Source organism: Bufo gargarizans, chromosome 3 (genome assembly GCF_014858855.1).
Source record: "Bufo gargarizans isolate SCDJY-AF-19 chromosome 3, ASM1485885v1, whole genome shotgun sequence".
In the NCBI taxonomy this organism is placed as follows: Eukaryota; Metazoa; Chordata; class Amphibia; order Anura; family Bufonidae; genus Bufo; species Bufo gargarizans.
In genome coordinates, this window is record NC_058082.1 from 320,278,240 (window position 1) to 320,303,819 (window position 25,580).

At 42.3% G+C, this 25,580-nt stretch overlaps 1 protein-coding gene across 2 annotated transcripts in view; it reads left to right on the plus strand.

Moving 5' to 3' along the window:
- EPHA10 (EPH receptor A10) overlaps nucleotides 1–25,580 on the plus strand; it is a 682,002-nt gene that overhangs the window by 534,310 nt on the left and 122,112 nt on the right. For both annotated transcript variants that reach the window (XM_044284653.1, XM_044284654.1), the window contains exon 8: nucleotides 1,033–1,158. In XM_044284653.1, the coding sequence (XP_044140588.1) occupies nucleotides 1,033–1,158 (126 nt within the window). The remainder of the gene's footprint in view (nucleotides 1–1,032; nucleotides 1,159–25,580) is intronic.

Below are 25,580 nucleotides of genomic sequence, written 5' to 3' on the forward strand. Positions count from 1 at the left end.
TAGTTCCAACAGATATAAAGATATACAGATATACCCTTCCTTACCTTTGCTTTTGGCTAAACATCCTGGGATGTGTCATGTGAGATGACCAGTTTTTTTATTCTAAAAGACATGACTTTGCAATACTGTGTCTTCCGATGTCTCTGGAAAGAAAGGGATGGAAATGAGCTCTTAACAAGCTCTGCCTCTTATGCCACCAGACGTAAGGCAGCTATGCTATAAGTCAATGATTGACCCTTTAAATAGGCCTTGAGACATGACTTGGATAATAAATAAGCCATCACTTCATCTGCAGAGAGCTGTTTCAGGGTGATTGCCCCTCATCAGTGCAGAGCAGAGAGTACTGGTTTAACTGGGTGAGAGGCCTAAGTCAGAATTTGGGGGGTACTATCTCCTTGTGGAGAGTGCCTGAATTGGTGTGATCAGGCATATATTCCATGCAGAGCTTACTAAGAGCTAATTTGCATCCCTTTCTTCCCAGCATTCAAGAGGAGCATGTATGGCGTATAAGCCTCCTCAAGGCAATTAAGGCACTCTCCAAGAGAGATAGTACCCCGGATTATAGCTCTGGTATACATACATAGTATAGTGGCAGTGCTTGGTATTGCAGATCAGTCCCATTCACTTCAATGGGCTGATCTGGAACTAGGTCATGTGACCAATGTACAGTGACATCACATGGCCTAGAAGAAGTTGCAGCATTCACAGAGCATGAAGGGTCCCCACCAATCTGATATTGATGACCTACCTGGAGGATATTTAATCAATATTAATTACTGGATAACCCTTTTAACCATATTCAAGAACAGGTAAGCGTGGGCACATCTGTATTAAGAAATTAATCAGCACTGAATTTTGGACCTAATAACACAAAAAATGCAAGTAGCTCTTCTTCTATCTTAATCAATTCTAGGAAATAAAGATGTTAGTTCTTACGGTGATAAGCCTTACAAAGATAATGAAAAATGTTTACATTTTACATTGTAAAAATTCATTTGTGTATCTGACAACATTCCTATATTTTTCTTTCAGTCAAAATCCCTACAAGGAGGACATATATTGATCCAGACACATGTGAAGATCCCATGCAAGCTGTCCATTTGTTTGCAAAAGAATTAGATAATTCCTGCATAAAAATTGAAAGAATACTTGGAACTGGTATGTATAGTGTAAAGCTGTCATGAACATTAATATTTTACCTGACCATGGGCATAACTATGTAGCTGCTATGGGGCCCAATAACTAAGGGGGGCATCTCAACTCAAAAGTGCAGTAGTGGTGATGTGTCCCCATTCGCATGGTTAACCTGTGTGCAGGGTGCCCATTATCCCTGCACTATGACCTTGCTGTGGCATCACCCTGGGCATTTTCCCACTTATTACTTCACTGTATGCATTATCCTATTATAATTACACCTTTTTGTACATTATTCCACTATGATTATATCATTACCCATATACTGTGACATCACTGTGTGCATTAGCCCTGTGCATTTGGGAAACCAATCAAACTTTTCTGAACTCGCTACTGAAAGTTGTTGTGTTGGAGCTGGGCCCCATAGCAAAACATGGTATGGTTATTTGTTACACCCCTGTACCTCACAAATGCTAATTAGCCTAACATGGCACCATTACTTCTATAGATGTCAGAAGGTGTACCCAAAGAGGTGGTAAGCTTTGTACAATCAAATTTTTATAGAAATACGAGCCCCCCCCCCCCCCAAAAAAAAACAAATAAACGAGAAAAAAAAAAGCTGTTTGCATGGTCTAAATGCAAATGTTATGTCCCCTGCAATTCCATAATTAGGAAAATTACATATTATATGGTGTCCACTGAAATCAATGGTATGCCTATTTAATGCATGGAAGTACTGGATCCTCCAGAGGAAGAGAGAAAGCGAGAGAGAAATGAAATGCACTTTGGTGCATTCACATATGTCTGGCAATCCCCCTGGCATTACTTTTTGATTCAGTGTCTTAATAGGTCCAGTCAGTTTCGTACCCCAAATGAGCTTATAATGTGCCAGATAGGTCTGTAATCAATTATGTTCAGCTGAGGCATAAGACAATAGGCAGGACACAATGGATGTATGCGAATAAAGACTCTGCAGTCACTTTGTAGAAACTTTGTTTGTGGCTGATTGATGGTTCCTAGCGTTGAATGTCCTACTAGGCTAAATGAGAATGGGTTTTCTAAACCAGGCAAGCCCTTTAAAGCCTCATTCACACATCAGTGTCTGGTCAGTGATTTCCATCAGTGGTTTTTCAGCCAAAACCTGGTGCGGCTCTAAACACAAAACAGGAGGAGATCTTTCCCTTATATCTTATGTCTGTGGAGGTTCCAATCCTGGTTTTGGCTCACAACCACTGATGGAAATCACTGACCAAAGCACTAATGTGTGAATGAGGCATAAAGGATAACTTTTCCAGATAATTTTTCACAAGCCGTTTTCCTCAGACCACAAGTCCTAACTGCCATATGAAGGAATGACAGTGGGGTAGATAGGACTATTGAAAATCTTTTTTAATGTTTGGTCTTTACCTTTCTGTATATAGGAATTTGTAAAGAACGTGCATTTTTATTGTACATGTTAACATTTTAATAAGAAAATAAAGAGGATTTTTGACTAAATGGATCTTTAGAGGCTTCCTGAATTAGAAACAATTTGTCATGATCCCTTTGAGATCCATTTCCTTCCATATTGCGCAAAAAATGCAAAATGAATATGCCATTTTTTATATTTGCCAGAAAACCTTCAAGCAACGTGCTAGCATTTTAAAGAACAGTAACCAACTCATTTTCCAACATGTTTCTGCCAGCACAATTTTAGTTGAGATGTCTCTCTTATCTGTCACTTCTAAAGCTTTATAACCCCCATTGACCAAAAGGTCTACAGCAAGTGTGTGAAAGAAAGCGAGCCTGAATAAATACCTTTCTTAAATTTGACAGTAAATTCTCTAGGTAGGACCCTCTGGAGCTGAATACATAACTCCTCTCGAAGTGGGTGATTCAGTTCTGAAGATGTCTGATGCTCAGTAGTGTAGAGAATTTGAAGCCTTTTTTCAGTTTATATTCTCATTTACCTGCAGCAAGGATAGCATTAAATGATGCTGCTGATCTCTCTGCAAGGCATCACAAGCTAACATCTGTTCTGAGAGTCTTTGCAGAAAACTGTCTGGAAATATGCTAAGTTACTAAATGATTTATTGATTTTCATCCGCTTTGCCGCTGAAGACTTTAAAGCAAATTAATTCTATTCTTACAACCCTGAAGCTTTAATCACTTGAGCACGCCTAAACTTCTAGCTCAGTTCTTCAGGCTTTTCATTTTTTTTTTAAAGATAAGTTCATCGTAAGGTTATTGTTTTTTTCCCCCCTTAATGACAGGAGAGCGAGATATGAAAATGTTAACTAATTCAAACTTGCAAGACTGAGAAAGAGCAGGAATGTGTCAATTTTATATTTAGGAGAATGTAGAAAGAAATCTGTGAAATCATCTATGAGAATGAGGAATACAGTAAAATGTTATTCCTACAAATCTACGGCACCACTTCAGGAGAAATAAATTCTTTATTCTTGATTATAGGGAGATTCTAGGCAATTAAGACCTCATTCACATTTCCATGTCCGTTTGACGTCTTTGAAGAAATCTGTATGTGTTTGATCAGTGAAGATGTCTACGTTTGGTCTGTGCGTCCTCTTTTTCCCTCTGTGTGGCATCCATATTCCACAGACACTGCTCAGCTGAAAGTTAATTTTTAGAGCATCTTCTATTAGTGGTCAGTGAAAAACTGACGAAACATCAACGCACATGGATGCCATGTTTTTTCAGGGAGCCATTGATTATAATGGTCGTGTTTGGTCAACATTACGGGCCATAGTAGTGCATGTCTCTCAGATTTTTTTTCGCTGAACCATGGTCTGTAAAAAAATATTGATGTGTGCACAGGCACATTAAAATAAATAGCTGCATGTGCTGTCCGCAAACAACACGCCAGTGAAAAACGGAATTGTAAATGACGCCTAACTAGATAGGTAATCTGAAAACGAGTTTTACAAACCCATCAAAGGTATCATTCATACAGGTCAAGTTTTGGTGGCATTTTAGATTGTGCCATGTTATTTTTATGTTGCTTAAAGTTAAAGAGCCCCAATTTTTTATTTTTTTTTGGGTGGGGGGGGGGGGGGTTATCCCCAAATGGCATTTTTTCTATAATGCCAAGCACTCATTAAACCTAAAATGATTAATTATTGCAAAAAACATATTGCACTTCCATATCCATATAGTTTATGAAAGGAGATGCTTTGTATGTTTTTTAAATGTTAGCAAGCTCTTTAGAATTATGTCAATCCACCTAGCACTAAATATTTGCATCATGGAGTCGACAAATAATCTGATCAAGTGCGGATGAGGGATGATAAGATGTGTAACTGTTCATCTTCTCACATTTTTTGTAAAAATGAAAAAAAAAAAACAACACCCCTCTTCCCCTCCAAATGTAACATGGACAGACATTCTCTGTGATTTATAAGGGAGATGGTAACATGAAGAAAAAATTCAGTATTCACACTGGGGTCACTAGAGGCTAATCCGTAGGGAGATATAACAGAGGCATACAAAAAGTCTTGCCAAAGGCCTTATATACATTTATATATTGTCAAATAAACAAACCCATTGTATGTCCACTGGGAACCCCACTGATTACAAGAACAAGAATCCTATATCCCCTGTATGAATGTAGTGTTAGCACTGCCACTTCATTCAGACTCTAAGCATATGTCAAAGAGAGTTGAACATTGTACTCTGCTAGCTTCATAGTTCCATAGACTTTGAATGGAGCAAAGGTGAGCATGCTTGACCACTGCTACATTCAAATTTAGCTCTGGGGCCTCCCATTTCTCTTAATTTTTGAGATGTTTCTACACCTAGATTGGAGTCCACTTGTGGTGAATTCAGTTCATTGGATAGGATTGAGAAAGACACACCCCAGTCTATATAAGGTCTCACAGCTGGCAAAGAATATCAGAGCAAAAAACCCAAGCCATGAGGAGGTAATAACTGCCTGTAGAAATCAGAGACATGATTTTGTTGAGGCACAGAGAATGGTACTAAAGAATTTCTGCTGTACTGAAAGTTTCCAAGAGCACAGTGGCCTCCATATTTCTTAAATGGAAGAAGTTTAGAACAACCAGTTCCTAGAGCTGGACGCCCCATCAAATCGGGGAAAGGGTCCTTAGTAAGAGAGGTAAACAAGAACCAAATGGTCACTCTGGCTGAGATCCAAAGATTTTGTCTACAGATAGAAGAACTTCCAGAAGATCAACCATCACTGAATCACTCCATATGTTTGGCACTATGTATTAAGGGGTTAAAACAAAAGTGGCACCTAAAGACTTGACAGCCCAAAATATACACTCACCTAAAGAATTATTAGGAACATCTGTTCTATTTCTCATTAATGTGATTATCTAGTCAACCAATCACATGGCAGTTGCTTCAATGCATGTAGGGTTGTGGTCCTGGTCAAGACAATCTCCTGAACTCCAACCTGAATTTCAGAATGGGAAAGAAAGGTGATTTAAGCAATTTTGAACGTGGCATGGTTGTTGGTGCCAGACGGGCCAGTCTGAGTATTTCACAATCTGCTCAGTTACTGGGATTTTCACGCAAAACCATTTCTAGGGTTTACAAAGAATGGTGTGAAAAGGGAAAAACATCCAGTATGCGGCAGACCTGTGGGCAAAAATGCCTTGTTGATGCTAGAGGTCAGAGGAGAATGGGCTGACTGATTCAAGCTGATAGAAGAGCAACGTTGACTGAAATAACCACTCGTTACAACCGAGGAATGCAGGAAAGCATTTGTGAAGCCACAACACGCACAACCTTGAGGCGGATGGGCTATAACAGCAGAAGACCCCACCGGGTACCAGTCATCTCCACTACAAATAGTAAAAAGAGGCTACAATTTGCACGAGCTCACCAAAATTGGACTGTTGAAGACTGGAAAAATGTTGCCTGGTCTGATGAGTCTCGATTTCTGTTGAGACATTCAAATGGTAGAGTCCGAGTTTGGCGTAAACAGAATGAGAACATGTATCCATCATGCCTTGTTACCACTTTGCAGGCTGGTGGTGGTGGTGTAATGGTGTGGGGGATGTTTTCTGGGCACACTTTAGGCCCCTTAGTGGGGGGTCCAACACCATATTAGTATGGTGTTCCTAATAATTCTTTAGGTGAGTATAGATTGGTATCCCTACTCCAGCAACCAGACTTAAAATGAATGGGTAAGGTCTCAGAGTAGGATATAAAACGATGCTGACACTCTTCTTCCTGGTCCCATCTCGACACATGGAAAGTACCCAGAGATTCCTTCTTTGTTAATCACTGGCTACAACAGTGACCCGGTGTCTAGGCATTTCTTGCATGTTGAGACAGGACCAGAAATCAGAGATCAGAAAGGACATAATAAACATGAGAGTGACGAGTGACCAGCCTTTCCCAACAACTTTCTATATGCTGTACAACCTCTTTGATAAAATAAATAATAGAAAAACATTTATCTAATAAACAGGCTCCATGGTCGCTTAAAAATGACCTTTTTGTGAAAAAACGTTTTAGTTTTTGTAGCCACCTAGCTACATACTGTTGATAAAAGATGTAATTGAGAAGATTAGTTAGAGCCACTATAAAACCAATGATTCACTGCAAATTTATACTGTTTCTTCCCAACCATTTATGTATGCAAAATATATTAGCTAATTTATTTGAATGTTTTTTTTTTTTACCTGTTTTTTACCTGTTCATTTTTTTTTTTTTTACTGTTACTTCTGATTCTGATTGCTATTATTGTGGTTCAGTCAACTTATCTTAATACAAGGTTATAACCATGCCCCTAAGCATTCAACTAGGTTACCTTTATGAAATCCATTTCTAAGTATCCTTCCAGGCTCCATGCTTTTCAGGCAATATTCTTAATGCATATTCATTAAAATGCATCATTCATATACATAATTTAAACAAGGAAGGACAATTCCATATTCCAAGCGATATAAGAGGGCTTTCACATGCTCTCTGGATATATACTGTAATTATAGAAGGCGTCTTATATTATTTAAAGTCGCCAAGTAATTTAGCAGTTATAGCGTCCTAAAGGCATCAAAGCGAATAAGTGATATTCAGTGTTCTAACACAAACCAGACTAATTCACAGAACATTTGAACTGATAGAAAGAAGAGCAATTCCCACAAAGGGATCCAGCTGAGCTAATTACTTCATTTGGAATAGAAAGGTCTAGGAGACATGTACACTAGTAGTGCTGGGATTTACCCAAGTTCCCACCAAGAAACTCATGGTATTTACACACAAAAGAGGTAAAAATGTTCATTAATAAAAATGACACATCCAATATCTGCTGGGTTATTAAATATTCAACCGTATTATCAGTAGTTAATGTAAAATATTTAAATATAAAGTCAGTTAGTGTGCAGTACAAAAGCATTCAATGTGACCATAAATATAGAATTGTTCTGTTAGTTGCAGCAGCATAACTAGAGTGCTATGGACCCCAGAGCAAATTTTGGACCTGCCCCCCAGTTAAAGTTTCCTAGGTGGTAATAATGCCCCAGAGAGTAAATATTCCTCCCTTTTTTGTCCCACACAATCATAGTTCTTCTAATGCCCCTCTTTGCACCTCCAAAATCTAATAATGCACCCCTATGCACGGCTACAATAAAAATTGTTTTCCCTTTGCACCCCCACAATTTAAAAATGCCCCCATTGTTGTCCCTACATTAGAATAAGGCCCCCTTTGTGCCCTGCAATAGAATAATGACACCATTGGTGCCTGCACAACAGAACAATGTCCTTCTTTGCACCCATACAAAAGAATAATGCCCTTCTTTGTGTCCCCACAATATAATGTTCACTTTTGTGCCCATAATAGAATAATGTACCCAGGCAGACTAGATAGACTAGGTGGTTTCTCTGTTACTATATTGTATCTTTGTGCCTCCACATTGCAATAAGGCCCCTCTTTGTGCCCCACATTGTAATATGATCCCCCTTTGTGAGAATTAAAAAAAAAATAACAGACTTAAATTCACCTCTCTCCTCATTCCCATGACAAACATATAGCTCTCCTTGCCACTTGATGTTCATTTTGCATTGCTGACTTCACTGCATTGTGCCTTCTGCAGCAGGACACTGATGTCTTTAGAGTCCTCTAGTAGGCACAGGCCTGTAGCAGCCTGCGACTTACTAGAGTAAATGATGGGACAGGGATCAAATCGTTTTCTGCTCTGCCATACTTTTCAACTGAATTAAAAAACTTGAGGATGCAGATTAATTTGAGAGCAATGCGAGACACCAGTTGGTACCATTCCCCTCAAGGCCCAGATAAATCTCCTGCTAGTTAGTTAGCTAGTCAGTAGTGTTGATTGAGCACCCAAGTACTTGGGTGCTCGAGTAGAACACTTTAGTATGCTCTGGTGCTCTAAAGAGCACCCAAGCACAATGGAAGTCAATGAGAGAACCCAAGCATTAAACCAGGCACCCCCTGCTCTGAAGAGGGGAGTCTGGTTCACAGGAAAAGGTCAGAAATTGATGGAAACTCCACTGAAATGGGGAGGATGTCTGGATGCATCTTGGACTCCCAGGTCGCTGCTGGGAACGATGTTGTACGAGTAGTACGCCACTTTTACAAACTGACAATAATACGCACAAAACCACAGATGAAATCGATTTTAGAGGAAAAATTGTTAGGAAACATTCTTTCCAATTTATTTAATTGTATATAAAGTGCTGCCAAAAATTACAAGGAAGAGGCACTTTGATACAACCTGTATATCACATAAAGGAGGGCCTCATTCACATTGTGGTATAATTGTTTAGGTAGTGGGACTCCTACACTCATACACTAAGTGAAAGGTCTGCCAAAAATTACAAGGCACTCCAATACACCCTTTATTACACATAAAGGAGAGCATCATACACACCCTTGAAAAATTATGATTGATGGCCAGCTGGTGACCCTCTAAAACATTAGGAGCAAGGGCCTGCTGGTGACCCTCTAAAACATTAGGGGCGAGGGCCTGCTGCTGATCTGACCATCTAAAACATTAGGGGCGAGGGCCTGCTGCTGATCTGACCATCTAAAACATTAGGGGTGAGGGTCTGCTGCTGAGCTAACCCTCTAAAACATTAGGAGCGAGGACCTGCTGCTGATCTGACCCTCTAAAACATTATGGGCGAGGGCCTGCTGGTGACCCTCTAAAACATTAGAGGTGAGGGTCTGCTGCTGAGCTGATGCTCTAAAACATTAGGAGCGAGGGCAGCCTAATAAAGGATGAGAAAAGGAAGATTGAACCATATACCCTTTTTTGTGGTGGAAGGGGTGCATGGGAATACAGTATATTCAATAAACAATAAAAGCCACATTAAAAGTGCCTTTATGTTCAGCCGCTTTCCTCTGGTGGAGAAGAGAAGTCAGGGCAATCCAGGCCTTGTTAATTTTGATAAGAGTCAACCTGTCAGCATTTTCAGTTGACAGGCGGATGCGCTCATCAGTTATTATGCCCCCAGCAGAACTAAATACCCGCTCTGAAAAAACGCTGGTGGTAGGGCAGGCCAGCACCTCCAAGGCATAGAGTGCCAGTTCATGCCACATGTCCAGCTTGGACACCCAATAGTTGTAAGGCACAGAGGGATCACTGAGGACACTGATATGGTCTGCTACATACTCCTTCACCAACTTCCAAAACTTTTCCTTCCTTGTGACACTAGGCCGCGCATCAGGGTTAGGGTGCTGGCGGGGTGTCATTAAACTGTCCCAGGCCTTGGAAAGTGTTGCCCTGCCTCTGTTGGAACTGCTGTGTGTTCACCTTGTGTCCCCTCCTTGGTTGCCCAAGGAACTATGTACTCTGCTGCACTCGTTGTCAGCTGGAAATTTTTGGAACAATTTTTCCACAAGGACCTTCTGGTATTTCACCATTTTGCTAGTCCTCTCCGCCAGAGTAATGAAAGATGAAAAGTTCTCTTTGTAGCAGGGGTCCAGAAGGGTGAACAACCAGTAATTGGTGTTGGCCAAAATGTGTATAACTCGAGGGTCACGGAAAAGGCAGCATAACACAAAGTCACTTATTGGTACCAGAGTCCCAGCAGACACGACTTCTCTGTCCTCATCAGGTGGATGACTCTCAATGTCCTCATTCTCTTCCTCCTCTTCGGCCCATCCACGCTGAAAAGATGGAATAAACCTGCTATGGGTACTACCCTCTGTAGCAGAGACAACCGTCTCCTGCTCCTCCTCCTCCTCCTCATCATCATCCAATTCACGCTGAAAAGACGAACAGAGGGTGGTCTGGCTATCACCTTGTGTACTGTCTTCCCCCATTTACACCTCTTTCACATGCAAAGCGTCCGCCTTTATTGTGAGCAGCAGGCGTTTCAGTAGTCACAGAAGTGGGATGGTTAAGCTGATAATAGCGGCATCATCGCTCACCATCTGTGTTGATTCCTCAAAGTTGCATAAAACCTCACAGAGCTCAGACATCCATGCCAATTCCTCGCTTGTGAATAGCGGAAGCTGACTGGAAAGGTGACAACCATGTTGCAGCTGATATTCCACTACTGCTCTCTGCTGTTTGCAAAGCCTAGCCAACATGTGAAACGTGAAGTTCCAGTGCATGCTCATGTCGCACAACAGTCAGTGAACGGGCAATTGCAAGCGCTGCTGCAGCGTTGCGGGACCGGCCGCAGCTGTAGATGACTTTCTGAAATGAGCACACACGCGGCGCACCTTCACCAGTAGATCAGGCAAATTGGGGTAGGTTTGGAGAAACCGCTGAACCACTAAGTTGAACACGTGGGCTAGGCATGATATGTGTGTGAGTTCCAAAGCCACCACCAAGTTACGGCCATTATTAGACACAACCAAGCCTGATTGTAGGTTTTGTGGCGAGAGCCACAGCTCAGTCTAGTCCCTTATACCCTGTAATAGCTCTGCAGCGGTGTGCTGTTTGTCACCTAAGCAAATTAGCTTCACCACGGTATGTTGCCGCTTCCCCATTGCAGTGCTACACTGCTTCCAGCTACTGGCTGATGGCTGACTGGTGCTGCAAGATGATAATTCAGAGGTGGAAGTGGAGGAGGAGGTGGAGGAGGAGAAGGGAGGGTTGCAGCCAATAATGTAGGTGGTGCCAGAACTCCTGATGGTAGTAGGGCCCGCAATCCTTGGCGTCGGTAGCACCTGGCCTCCACAATGTTTACCCAGTGTGCCGTTAGGGAAATGTAGCATCCCTGGCCAAAAGCACTTGTTCATGTGTCAGTTGTTAAGTGGACTTTCTCAATAACTGCGTTGGTCAGGATACGGGTGATGTTATGGGACACATGCTGGTGTAAGGTGGGGACCGCGAAAAATACTGGCGGGTGGGGACTGAGTAACGAGGGACGGCTGCCGCCATCAGGCTGCAGAAAGCCTCAGTGTCCGCAAGCCTAAATGGCAACATTTCCAGAGCCAGCAATTTGGAAAGTAGCGCATTTAGTGCTATGGCATGTGGGTGGGTGGCTGGCTATTTGTGCTTTTGCTCAAAGGCCTGGGGTATGGACATCTTTATGCTGCACTGGGACACAGAAGTGGATGTGCTAGCTGATGGTGCTTGCAAAGGTCCAGGTGAAGAGCAGGAGGCGTCTTAGACAGGGGATTGGCTAGCATGTAACACAGGGGAAGAGGAGGCAGTGGTCTGACCCACAGACATTGATTGTGGACCCAGGCGTTCGGCCCATCTATTAGGGTGCTTTGATGCCATGTGGTGAATCACACTGGTGGTTGTGAGGTTGCTAGTGTTTACACCCCTGCTCATTTTGGTACAGCACAGGTTGCAAATGCCAATTCTTTTATCATCCACAATTTCCTTAAAGAAGCCCCAGACTGCGGAACACCTACCCCTTGGCAAGGAATAATGCCACAAGGGGGTGCTCCAGGCAACAGTTGCAGGCCAGTTTGGTGTGGTCCGCCTTCTCCCCTTTGCCATCCCAATGCATCTTCCAGCCTGTTGTGGTGCTGTGGATCCCTCCCCCTATACTGCTGTCCTCACTCGGCTTGCCACCTTCCCAGGTTGGGTCAGTAATTTCATCGTCCCCCACCTCCTCTTCCGCTAACAAGACCCTCACTTATTGTCAACTGTGTCTCATCCTCATCATCAACCTATTGAGACACTAATTGCCGTTGACTTATTGGCAACTGTGTTTCCTCATCATCATTCACCTTGTGAAACACTATTTGCCATTCCCTACCGTTATCTTCTTCTGACTGTGGATGCTCAAGAGTTTGGGAATCTGTGCACAAGATCTCCTCATGTCCCTCTTCAAGCAGGCTTGGTGATAGGCCCAAATCAAGGAGTGGTGATGAAAAGAGCTCCTCAGAATATCCAAATGTGGGGTCACTTGTTTACCAAGACTCTCAATGGTGGGAGGAAGGAGGATCAGGGTGAGGCTCACCAATGGAACCATCTGTATTCACTCTGGTGAAGTCTTCTCTTGGCTACTGAGACTGGACTTTGTGGAAGACAGGATGGTGCTTAACCGACTGTAAGCATTATATGCTGCAATCAAACTGACCACCTGGTCGCACTGGTGTTACTTTGAGAGTGATGTCCTGTGCCGCCATGCAAACTGTGACATAAAGCTAGGTATTGTGGATGAGTGTGTTTCTTGTGCTCTGGCAGCAGGCCCAGGGCCACGGCATCTGCATGCACCATCAGCAGCATGGCCACTTCCCCGTCCCTTACTGCTCGCCTTGAGCATATTAAATGGTATATAAAGTCAGGTCCATAAATATTGGGACATAGACACAAGTCTAACATTTTTGGCTCTATACACCACCACAATGGATTTGAAATGAAACAAACAAGATGTGCTTTAACTGCAGGCTGTCAGCTTTATTTTGAGTGTTATGGCATGCAAATCAGGTGAATGATGTAGGAATTACAACAGTTTGCATATGTGCCTCCCACTTGTTAAGGGATCAAAAGTAATGGGACAATTGGCTTCTCAGCTGTTCCATGGCCAGGTGTGTGTTATTCCCTCATTATCCCAATTACAATGAGCAGATAAAAGGTCCAGAGTTCATTTCAAGTGTGCTATTTTCATTTGGAATCTGTTGCTGTCAACTCTCAAGATGAGATCCAAAGAGCTGTCAGTATCAGTGAAGCAAGCCATCATTAGGCTGAAAAACAAAACAAACCCATCAGAGAGATAGCAAAAACATTAGGCATGGCCAAAACAACTGTTTGGAACATTCTTAAAAAGAAGGAATGGACCGGTGAGCTCAGCAACACCAAAAGACCGTGAAGACCACAGAAATGACCACAGGTGGATGACTGAAGACTTCTTTCCCTGGTGAAGAAAACACCCTTCACAACAGTTGGCTAGCTCACGAATACTCTCCAGGAGGTAGGTGTACCGTGTGTTGTCAAAGTCAACAATCAAGAGAAGACTTCACCAGAGTGAATACAGATGGTTCCATTGGTGAGCCTCAAAACCAGGAAGGCCAGATTAGAGTTTGCCAAACAACATCTTAAAAAACCTTTACAATTCTGTAACCACATCCAATGGACGGATGAGACCAAGATCAACTTGTACCAGAGTGATGGGAAGCGAAGAGTATGGCGAAGGAAAGGAACTGCTCATGATCCTAAGCATACCACCTCATCAGTGAAGCATGGTAGTGGTAGTGTCATGGCGTGGGCATGTATGGTTGCCAATGGCACTGGTTCTCTTGTATTTATTGATGATGTGACTGCTAAAAAAAAAACCCAGCAGGATGAATTCTGAAGTGTTTTGGGCAATATTATCTGCTCATATTAAACCAAATGCTTCAAAACTCATTGGACGGCACTTCACAGTGCAGATGGACAATGACACAAAGCATACTGCAAAAGCAACCAAATCATTTTTTTAAGGGAAATAAGTGGAATGTTATGCAATGGCCAAGTCAATCATCTGACCTGAATCCGATTGAGCATGCATTTCACTTGCTGAAGACAAAACTGAAGGGAAAATGCCCCAAGAACAAGCAGGGCCTGAAGACAGTTGCAGTAGAGGCCTGGCAGAGCATAACCAGGGATGAAACCCAGCGTCTGGTGATGTCTATACGTTCCAGACTTCAGGCTGTAATTGACTGCAAAGGATTTGCAACCAAATATTGAAAAGTGAAAGTTTGATTTATGATTATTATTCTGTCCCATTACTTTTGGTCCCTTACCAAGTGGAAGACAAATATGCAAACTGTTGTAATTCCTACACTGTTCACCTTATTTGGATGTAAATACCCTCAAATTAAAGCTGACAGTCTGCAGTTAAAGCACATCTTGTTCGTTTCATTTAAAACCATTGTGGTGGTGTATAGAGCCAAAAATGTTAGAATTGTGTTGATGTCCCAATATTTATGGACCTGACTGTATATGCTTGAAAGTATGTCACGTGTACAGTAGCACAGGTTTTGTAAGTGTATGCACATATAAATTAGACTGAATGTCACAGATATTTTGGATGTGCAAACGTTATACAAGAGATTTAGCGCAGGTAATGTCGCTGTCAACAGCGGCTAAGAAAAAATTACACCGAATGTCACAGATATTTAGGATGCGCAAGCGTTATACAGGAGCTGTAGCGCAGGTAATGTCGCTGTCACCAGCGGCAAAAAAATTTGACTGAATGCAGGAAAAAAAGGGTAATGCAGCAGCACTCTGAAAACACATATAAAGTACAAGAATGTCATAATCATAGAAAACATTCTAGTGCTAATGCTACACTTATTTTGCAATTGAGATGCTTGGCAAATACATTTTGTACAAAATTATTTGGGCCCGTCAGCCACACGTCAAGGGAACCTAACACTAAATTCTACCTGTTATGTGACATGGTGGCCACTATCAAATTCAGGGAGTGTAGGTTATTACCATTTTTGGTGCCATAATGGCCTCCATTAAATCCAGGGATGCAGGTACCAACATGCATGCTGAGCCAACTCCATACCTCTCCTGGTGCCATATTGCTACAAATAGATACAATGAGAGAAGACTACAGCTTTATACTTAATCTAATTAAAATCAGCCTAAAGGGTAGACAGGCTAGTCAGGGGTGCAAGACTGAATGGAGTCAGCCACACCTTCAGTAAAAACTGCAAAGAAAAAGTGGGTCAGCCAGCATACCCGATTCCACAGGTGCACGCTGCCATGGCTAGAAAATGCATGAAAAAAAGGGTAATGCAGCAGCACTGTGAAAACACATATAACGTACAACAATGTCACAATCATAGAAAACCTTGTAGTGCTAATTCTACACTTATTTTGCAAGTGAGATGCTTAGGAAATACATTTCTTTGCTACAAAAATATATATTGCAGCCAGATAAAAGAATAGTCCTTAAAAGGACTTTTGGGTCTCTAACACCTTTCAAGATTAAACAATTCCTGTCCCTTCTGCTGCAGCTCTCCCAGACTAAGTCTGAGCCGAACCACATGTCATTGGATGCTATATAGCACCCAATGACGCGTTTCGGCCAGCCAATCACTGAAATGCCAGTAACCAGCATGTCTACGGAATTACAGTCAGGGCCAGTACTTCCCCACATGTTTATTGGCTGCATAGCAGCCAATAAACATCGCGCTTGAGCACACACTGTGTTCGGCCAAACATCGAGATGTGCCGAACATCACGATGCTAGAGTCAAAATGGTGTTCGACCGAGCATGCTCACCCAACACTACTAGTTTGTTCTTCTTCCTCATGCTTATACACACAGTAGTTGGTTTCAGACAGGTTATTGCATGGAGATGTTAGATGCCATTAGACATGTGACTGACTAACTTTTAAACTACAACTGACAAGTTGCTCTATCACAGATGTACCAAAATATTGGTGCAACAATAATTTAAGACCACCTTTCCAATTCCACCATTAAGTTACACATTCTTCTTAGATCTAAAATCTTGTTGGATCCTTGTTTTTCCCAACAATCTTTCAAGCCTCCATAGAAATGTCTTTAGTGTCAGATCTCATTTCATAACAAGAATGAAAATGTAACCTGCAGGATTGTGAGGAATGTCAAACTCTAGTCCCTATTATTAGAAGAATCAAAGCTGTTATTTATATATTGTCAATATGCTGATGACATATGCTGCTTTAATGTGTCAGTTTGCCAAATTGTAGGACACCATTTTCCTGCTGACAAGTTCTCTTTAAGATAAAAAGCATAGTAACATACAGCTACACTGTAGATAATATACTATCAAGTAACTATCATTAGGTACAAATGTTTTCAACGCTATAATTTCTTCCCGTTGATGGGAGAAAAACCCACATCAAGAGCAAAATCTCATTGGGAAAGCATACAATCTGTGAATAGGACTAAAAGTGGCCATATACCGTACCTCCACTAGCTCTCAGCAAAACAAGTCATGTCTCCATTCTCCACTACATACCCACATGCTTTGTTCAGCCAAGCTTGTGTATGTTTTTATTGGGATTAGATGAAAAGGACACTGCCAGACACCCCTGGGGGCAGCTTATCAAAAAGAAGAACAAAAGGATCCCTCACTGAAATTCGACATGAAGAATTCTTTTTTCTCCAACATCATCTGTCAATGATGTGACAATGGCTTCCCATGCATATCTATTTCTTTTACAAACATTGGCAATACTTTTATATGAAACATATTTGTGCACAGTGCCAAGCATAAACAGGTCCAGCCTGTTTTCTATTTGTTACTGACAATGGTTGTGGAACCACAGTGCCAATTTACCGGTTTGACTTTGGGCTAGTCCTGAGGTTGTTATCCTGGTGGCCCCCTGATTTTCACCCTTTAACCACTAAACAGGTATCTGGCCTATACTGCAGTGGAGCCACCAGGTTGCTTCCTCTTGGAATAGTCGCAGTGTAGTTGGCATCTGACACACATGGTTCAGAAACTCCAGTGCGTAGCACCGGATGCACAGGCAAAACACAGAGACAGAACAAGGTAGAGAACAGGCTTGCAGAGTACATGAATCCAAGGCGAACACACAGACTGAACCAGACAAGGTCAGGCAAACAGAGTACATACTAATTCATGCAATAGACACAGGTAGAGGCAGATGAAAGTAGGTCAGAATTCAGACACAGACAGAACCTGAACAGATCCAAACACAGTCTGGAGAGACCAAGCAGACACTCATAGACAGTGTCATCTTTAATATTGATTGGACCCATGGCAAGAATTTACTTGGGCCCCCTGCATTATGCTTTCCCACACCCTAGCATGCTATCACGTCCTCCACCACAACACACACTAAAAAGAAATCCACGTACCTCGTAGAGTAGTAAACTTTAATAATGATGAGTGGCCACTAGAAGTGTTCCTTGGCAGTAATGTATATATACTTTTTTTCTGAAAAGGCAGTGTTTACTTTTAAAAGCTTGCAGAGACATGCTATAGACACCAGAACTACTACGTTAAGCTGTCCCATAATATAGAGGGGGGAAAAAAGAATCAGCACAAAAGTATCAAATAAAATGGCTGTATCATTGTATCATTATTCTAAAAATTAAAAAAGCACAACTTCTGAAACAAACATATAGTATTTTGCCGATTGCTATATATATATATTTTTTTAGAATGTGCAGATAGTACTGTACTACTAACCCATACATCAACCCCTACATACAGGGTAATACAGCGCCACATGCCTCTTACATCCAGTGATGTCTCTTTGATGTAGATGTTCTCTTTCCTCATCTTCTCCTTTCAGACCAACATTTTTCAGCCATTTCCCGTCTCTGCAGTTTGACAAACAAAATCTTAGTTTACTACTTTTCCATCATCCTCCCATCTTCTGGACAAATCATCCTACCCCCCCCCCCCCCCCCAATATTATACTGCAGAAACAGATAAACCCTCTGATAGTAGTAGCATGCAGATAGTGCCCTAAAATAACTGTGCCAAGCAAATAGTGCCCGACATTAATAGTGTAAACATAACGTCCCCCAAAAATAATTGTGGTTAGCTGATACTGTGCCAAGGTGCCCCCACAGTAATAGTGTTCCCAAAAGTCCCACCAATAGGAATAATTTTCTACTAAAGCACACATGGTAGTAATAGTGCTCCTACAGTGCCCCAAACATGTCCCCACTGTGCCCCAGAAGTAATAATGCTCCTATAGTGCCCATACTAGTAATCATGTTCCCCATAGACCGCAGTAGTAATAAAGCCTATCATAATGCCCCCCAGTAGTAATAATTCTCCTTGTAATGTGCCAGTGCAAAAAAATACCCCCTTTTAATGTCCCGAGTTGAGCTAATGTCCCCATAGTGCCCCCATAATGTGCCAGTATAAAATACTCCTATAGTGCTCCCAGTAAATGCCCTCATACTGATCCTCTCCCCCTTTTTCCTAGTGCCCCCCCTAATATACCAGTATAAAATGTCCCATATATAGTGCTTCAGTAGATACCATCAGTGTGCCCCATAATTTACAAGTATAAAATACCCCTTCTTAGTGCCTCCCATAGATGAGCCCATAGTACACTTCTCTCCCCTTCCCCATAGTACTCAGCATAATGTGCCCCAGTATAAAATGCCCCTATACAGAGCCCCCCATATAAAATACTCCTTCTTTGTGGCCTCAGTAGAGGCCCCCCATAGTGTTCCTCTCCCCCTTCCCCCATATAAAATACCCCTTATTTGTGGCCTCAGCAGATGCCCCCATAGTGCCCCCTATAATGTGCCACTAAGTGCCCCCATAGATGCTCCCAAAGTTCCACCTAATAATGTGCCAGGAAAAAGTGCCACCAATAATGGGCCAGTAAGAAGTGCCACCACCGCACAACAATGATTTTGCTACTGAGAGAAAAACATGTGATTTATACTAAAATGAGCTCACTGATTCCAAATATGAACTCAAAATTTGCCTGTCACGTCTAGATTTTAAGTTATACATGCAAAGCCTATTCAGTTATTAATGCATTATATTGTAAATTTTTCAATGGACATGTCCAGATCTGTTTCGACGCACTCAGGCTGATGTCCGCAGTAAATGTATAAGGCAAGCTGGACAGATTTTGATAAAGTGATCTGTTATAGTGCTATCAGTTTTGAAACTTAAGATGGATAAACGCAAATGTGTTAACGATCCAGACAATTTCGGCTACATATTTGACAAATAAACTACTTATGATCAGCGCAAGAATCTGACAAAGCGAGTGTGTCTTGCTTACCAGTATTACTTTGACTGTAAAATTAGAGATCAAGATAAAAGCTGGGCACCTCATGTTTGTTGGACTGTGTGTTACTCTGGGCTAACGCAGTGGTTGAATGGTAAAAGGAAAGCAATGGCTTTTGCAGTGCCTATGGTTTGGCGTGAGCAGAAAAATCACCATTAAGACTGTCACTTTTGTATGACTAATTGCCGGATATTCAAAGAGAATGAATGGAGGCTATTCATAGTATTTGAAAGCTGTTTTGTTGCACAATGGTAACGAAAAACCATCTGTTCCATTGGCTCATGCTGTTGGAACGAGAGACCCATGCTTCTATGGAGTTAATTTTAAAATTTGATCAAATACTCAGAACATAAATGGAAAATTTGTGCTGACCTGAAAGTGGTAGCACTGCTGCTTGGCCTGCTTGGCCTACAGTTAGGGTACACAAAGCATATGTGTTTCTTGTGCCTATGGATCAGTCGTGATGACAACAATCATTACAAAATGATACAGTGGCCTCTCAGAGCCGAGCACACAGTTGGTCAGTACAATGTACAACACAAACCACTGGTCGATCCACTTCAAGTTTATCATCCACCACTTCACATTAAACTTGGTTTAATGAAAGTGCACTTGATCATGATGGAAATGGTTTCCAGTATTTGAAGGAGAAGTTTAGCACACTGAAAACTGATGCTAAAATAAAGGCCGGAATTTTTATTGTCCCCAAAATCAACAAACTAATGCATTATGACACATTCAGAACAAAACTAAACCCTATGGAACTTGCAGCTTGGGATGCATTTGTGCTGGTAGTGCAGAACGTCATTGGGAACAGACAAGCTGCAAACTATGCTTAAAGGGCTTCTGTCACCCCACTAAAGTGTTTTTTTTTTTGGGCTGGTGAAATTAGTTATATTGCGATATATCACAATATAATTCTGTCACTTACTTTGATCCAGCAGTTTCTTCCAAAAACGAAGTTTTATCATATGTAAATTAGGTCTCTAACAGCAAGTAGGGCGGCTACTTGCTGCTAGCTGCTGCAGAAATCCGCCCCCTCGCCGTGTTGATTGACAGGGCCAGCCGGGATCTCCTCCTCCGGCCAGCCCTGTCGGCATTTCAAAAATCGCGCGCCTCTGTGGGTTCGGCGCAGGCGCTCTGAGATGAGGAGGCTCGTCTCCTCAGCACTCCCTCAGTGCGCCTGCGCCGATGACATCACCGAAATAGAAGACGTCATCGGCGCAGGCGCACTGAGGGAGTGCTGAGGAGACGAGCCTCCTCATCTCAGAGCGCCTGCGCCGAACCCACAGAGGCGCACGATTTTTGAAATGCCGACAGGGCTGGCCGGAGGAGGAGATCCCGGCTGGCCCTGTCAATCAACACGGCGAGGGGGCGGATTTCTGCAGCAGCTAGCAGCAAGTAGCCGCCCTACTTGCTGTTAGAGACCTAATTTAAATATGATAAAACTTCGTTTTTGGAAGAAACTGCTGGATCAAAGTAAGTGACAGAATTATATTGTGATATATCGCAATATAACAAATTTCACCAGCCCAAAAAAAAAAAAAACACTTTAGTGGGGTGACAGAAGCCCTTTAATTAGTAGACAACATGCTTATATCATGTAAACAACTTGGCTGCCGAATGTCATTGAAAGTGCATGTCTTACAAAAAAAAAAAAAAAAAAAAAGGTTATACTTACCTCCATCCACAATGGAAGCGCCCACCTGTGCCCTGCCGCCACCACCCACTTGTCAGTTGTCACCAGGGCCCCGCCACCTGGGGCCATCACTTCACTTTGCCTAATTGGCGGTGCGGCCCTACTAGCGCACTCTTGAATTTTGCGCCCGGGGCAATGGCCCTCCCACACTACGCTACTGGCCAGCGGGGCTCAAGAGGCAGCTGCCTTGGGCCCCCCATGTGATACTGGGCCTGGGCAGCTGCCCCTTTTGCCCTGCGTTAAAGACGGCCTTGCTCATAGACTCAACAAAGAACAAGTGGACAGAATCTGAAAAGGCCCATATAGAAGTTGTTGCTCAACCTGGGGCGTGACACAGAAATAAAAAATTACATAGTAGGGAAAATGAACTCACTAGAAAAACAGGTGCACATACACAAAGCCAGACAAGGTTAACTGTAGCAGTACTAAAAATAGGTGAGATACAAAGCACAATGGACCAAATTCACACTCACAAGAAGCCGAGGCCAGTGGCAACATTAACTGCCATTGAACACAATGGGCCAACTTCAAACCCACAAGAGGCGATGCCTGTGTATACAGAACAATGGCAACAAGTGAACCACCATTGGAACACTATAATTAAGATTATGCCACATCATGTAAATTATCTACTACACAAAGTGTTGCAATTGTCTTGTTATATGACCATATATATTAGTATTATTTTCTTTAGTACACTAATTTGTACAGTTTGTTAGAATTATCATTACTAATTAGTAGCAATCTATACAACATCTTCATGTTAATCATTGCTACTTTCACTTTTCCTTAATCATGGGGCATTAATTAAATTGTTATTACACAAAAGGATATATTTTATGAGTAATAGAGGCCAATTACAGTTCATTTAGGCTCTATGATAGCGTGAGCTTTTGGCGACAATGCAGTTATAAGCAAAGCATTGTTTTATATTGTTTAGAGATGTGGGAATGTGGAATGTGGTAATGTCGCAAAATGTTATTTTTAAAAATTGAATAAGTTGCCCGATTCCATTCTGGCCCAGTCCGATAGTAAGCAAATTGAAAGTGCTCCAGTTGGCCTACAATTGTGTACATGACACCCTTGTGATCCTTGGACTTTTTTTTTCTCTGTCGTTCAGGGGGTGCTAACCTTTTTTGTATGGAGTGCCAATTTAATACAAAAAAATCAAAGCTGAAGCAGTCAATGTGCCGTGCAATAAAAAAAAGTCATATAACACAAGTTGTATGTGACATAAACCAAATAATCAGTTCCATTTGCTATTCAGTGTCACTTGTAGCTTTGTTTGTCTTTGCTGTGGTTCATACAATGTGACTTTGAGCTGGACACAGGCCTCATATGAAAGGCCTTGTGATGGCATTCATATGTAAGAAGATCTGCTTTCACAAATAAGTCAACCCAAAGACTGACAGCACTGCAAATGCAATCTTCTTCAAACAGTCTGATTTCTCTGGAAATTATGTTGAAGACATGAAAAGGGACAGTGCGTTTTCTCTGGATGTTTCAAGTGATTTTCACTGCTACTCTGAATCCCCATAAAGAATCAATTCTTTTTAAATATGCCTCCTATGCCCCGCTGTCCCCCGCCAGATTTCTCCTGCTCAGTATGCTAATACTGAGCATCGGAGCAATGAGGAGCATACTGAGTCATTCTCCGTGGGCATCTCCTTCTCCCTGGCTGTAGCGCTATCCAATCACAGCGCCGAGCGTCACAGCCAGGGAGTTTTTTTTATCCCATTTTCTTATTTATTTAAGTTTTACACAATAATTGCATTTTCGAAACAAAAAAAAAGTTTTATGGTCTCTATAGTCTGATAAGACCAAGATCAACTTGTACCAGAGTGATGGGAAGAGAAGAGTATGGAGAAGGAAAGGAACTGCTCATGATCCTAAGCATACCACCTCATCAGTGAAGCATGGTGGTGGTAGTGTCATGGCGTGGGCATCTATGGCTGCCAATGGAACTGGTTCTCTTGTATTTATTGATGATGTGACTGCTGACAAAAGCAGCAGGATGAATTCTGAAGTTTCGGGCAATATTATCTGCTCATATTCAGCCAAATGCTTCAGAACTCATTGGATGGCGCTTCACAGAGCAGATGGACAATGACCCAAAGCATACTGCAAAAGCAACTAAAGAGTTTTTTAAGGGAAAGAAGTGGCATGTTATGCAATGGCCAAGTCAATCACCGGACCTGAATCCGATTGAGTATGCATTTCACTTGCTTAAGTCAAAACTAAAGGGAAAAGGCCCCAAGAACAAGCAGGAACTGAAGACAGTTGCAGTAGAGGCCTGGCAGAGCATCACCAGGGATGAAACCTAGCGTCTGTTGATGTCTATGCGTTCCAGACTTCAGGCTGTAATTGACTGCAAAGGATTTGCAACCAAATATTAAAAAGTGAAAGTTGGATTTATGAATATTATTATGTCCCATTACTTTTGGTCCCTTAACAAGTGGGAGGCACATATGAAAACTGCTGTAATTCCTACACCGTTCACCTGATTTGGATGTAAATACCCTCAAATGGCCTTTTTGATCACTTGGTGTTGCACTTTTTGTAATGTAAGGTGGCTTTTTTTGACACAGTTTTTTTTTTTGTTTTGTTTATCGGACAGGGTGGATCATGTGATATATTTATAGAGCCGGCCGTTACGGACGCGACAATACTAAATATGTCTATTTTATAAATGTTTTTCTATAAAAATTTTTTATTTTTATTACTTAATTGGGGATTATTATTATTTTAATGTAAAACCTTTTTAGCGCTGATCTGTATACACAGCGCTGATTGATCGCTGTGTGTACAGCGATCTAGAAAGCAGGGACACATGGGAACCTTCCCTGCCTTATCTCTGTGGTGCCCTGCTGTCACTGACAGCGGGCCCCCCGCTCTGCAGCCGCACGATTAGCGTGCTGCTGTCATCTCTGAAAAGACATTCTAGGGCCTCTTTCACACTACTGTATGGCTATTTCAGTATTTTGCGGTCTGTTTTTCACTGATCCGTTGTTGTTTTTTTTCCGCTGTGCTTCCGTTCCGTTTTTCCGTATGGTATATACAGTATACAGTAATTACATTGAACATATTGGGCTGGGCATAACATTTTCAATAGATGGTTCCTCAACAAACGGAACGGATACGGAAGACATACTGATGCATTTCTGTATGCATTCCGTTTTTTGCGGACCCATTGACTTTAATGGAGCCACGGAACGTGATTTGCGACCAAATGTAGGGCATGTTCTATCTTTGCACGGAACAGAAATACGGAAACACGGAAACGAAATGCATACGGAGTACATTCAGTTTTTTTGCGGATCCGTTGAAATTAATGGTTCCATATACGGACCGTATACGGAAAGCAAAAAACGGCCCGCAAAACGAAAAAAAAAAAACGCTAGTGTGAAAGAGGCCTAAAACATCCAATCAGAGATAAACAACCACCCATAGGACGTTTATAGTTTATGAGCGGTCATGAAGTAGTTAATCTAAAGCCAAGAAGCACCAACTAGTTGAATGCATTCCCATAAAAAAATCCTTTAATAATGAATATGCAACAGGCGCCTCCCCCCAGGGCACTCTATATAAACATCAGTGCAAAAATACAGTGCAAATACAGATAGCAGATAATTTTCACATTAGAGTCCGCAAAAAGCTCAGGTATACGTTTGAGTCTATTCCCTGGGTGCTTAATTTGTTAAGTGCACAAAATTGGAACAAATAGTGCAAGAGGCAAGAGTCATTTGTAAACATCATAAGGTATGATATCAAATAGCAACAAATTTAATGAGAACCCTTTTTGCAAAGGGGACTCCCACTTAACCTGAGAAGGGGGGAAAAAGGAATTAGCGCTATTAGGTGCAACTCGGATATAAAGTTGCTGAAGATGGGCGTAGTCCTAACAAAGCATGTCCATCCAGATGAGGGCCAAACAAGGGCAACAAAAACAGAAAATGGGCCAACAAGTCCTCCTCACCCTTTAGGAACAGTTCATGATGTGGCTCCGGTCTCTCCATGATTTTTCTTTCTCTCTACTTTCAGAAGGGAAGCTCCTTAGAGGAGGTAAATGAAATCTTCCTCACTGCTGGAGCTGCTAAATTACATCAGAGGGCGCTCCTGCCTTTTGTAAGCCAGACTTGCTGCAGTGGTGGAGCTCCACTGCCCTTTAGTGGAGGCATCTGATAGTGACCGACTGGTCACACTGGCAATGGCTGCAGCCATTTGTTGCTTCAAAGTGCCAGAACCTCCTGCTGGGGCTGCAGGGCTGTGGCTGCTGGGGCTGCAGGGGCTGTGGCAGTTGGACCTCAGCTGATGCTATAGGAAATTGGGGACCTTTGGCTGCTGCCAACGCCATTTTCCAGGGAAGCTGGTAAATGACCACCGTGGGGTTATATGAGAAGGCTGTTGTGGCCTGGTATCTCATCAGGAAGCTTGGAAGCGGCAGCAGTCCCGGGATCAGTGGCACTGGCTGGGGCTTTTCTTAGAATTGCAGGACTCCCTCCGCGGTCTCCTGGAGGCAGCGCACGTGGCCTGCGGCTGCTGGATCTTCCTGCCAGCACTCGGATGCTGGCATAGGGACCAGAGGTTTGGATAGCACGGTCATCCCAGTGGCAAATGGTCCCTTGG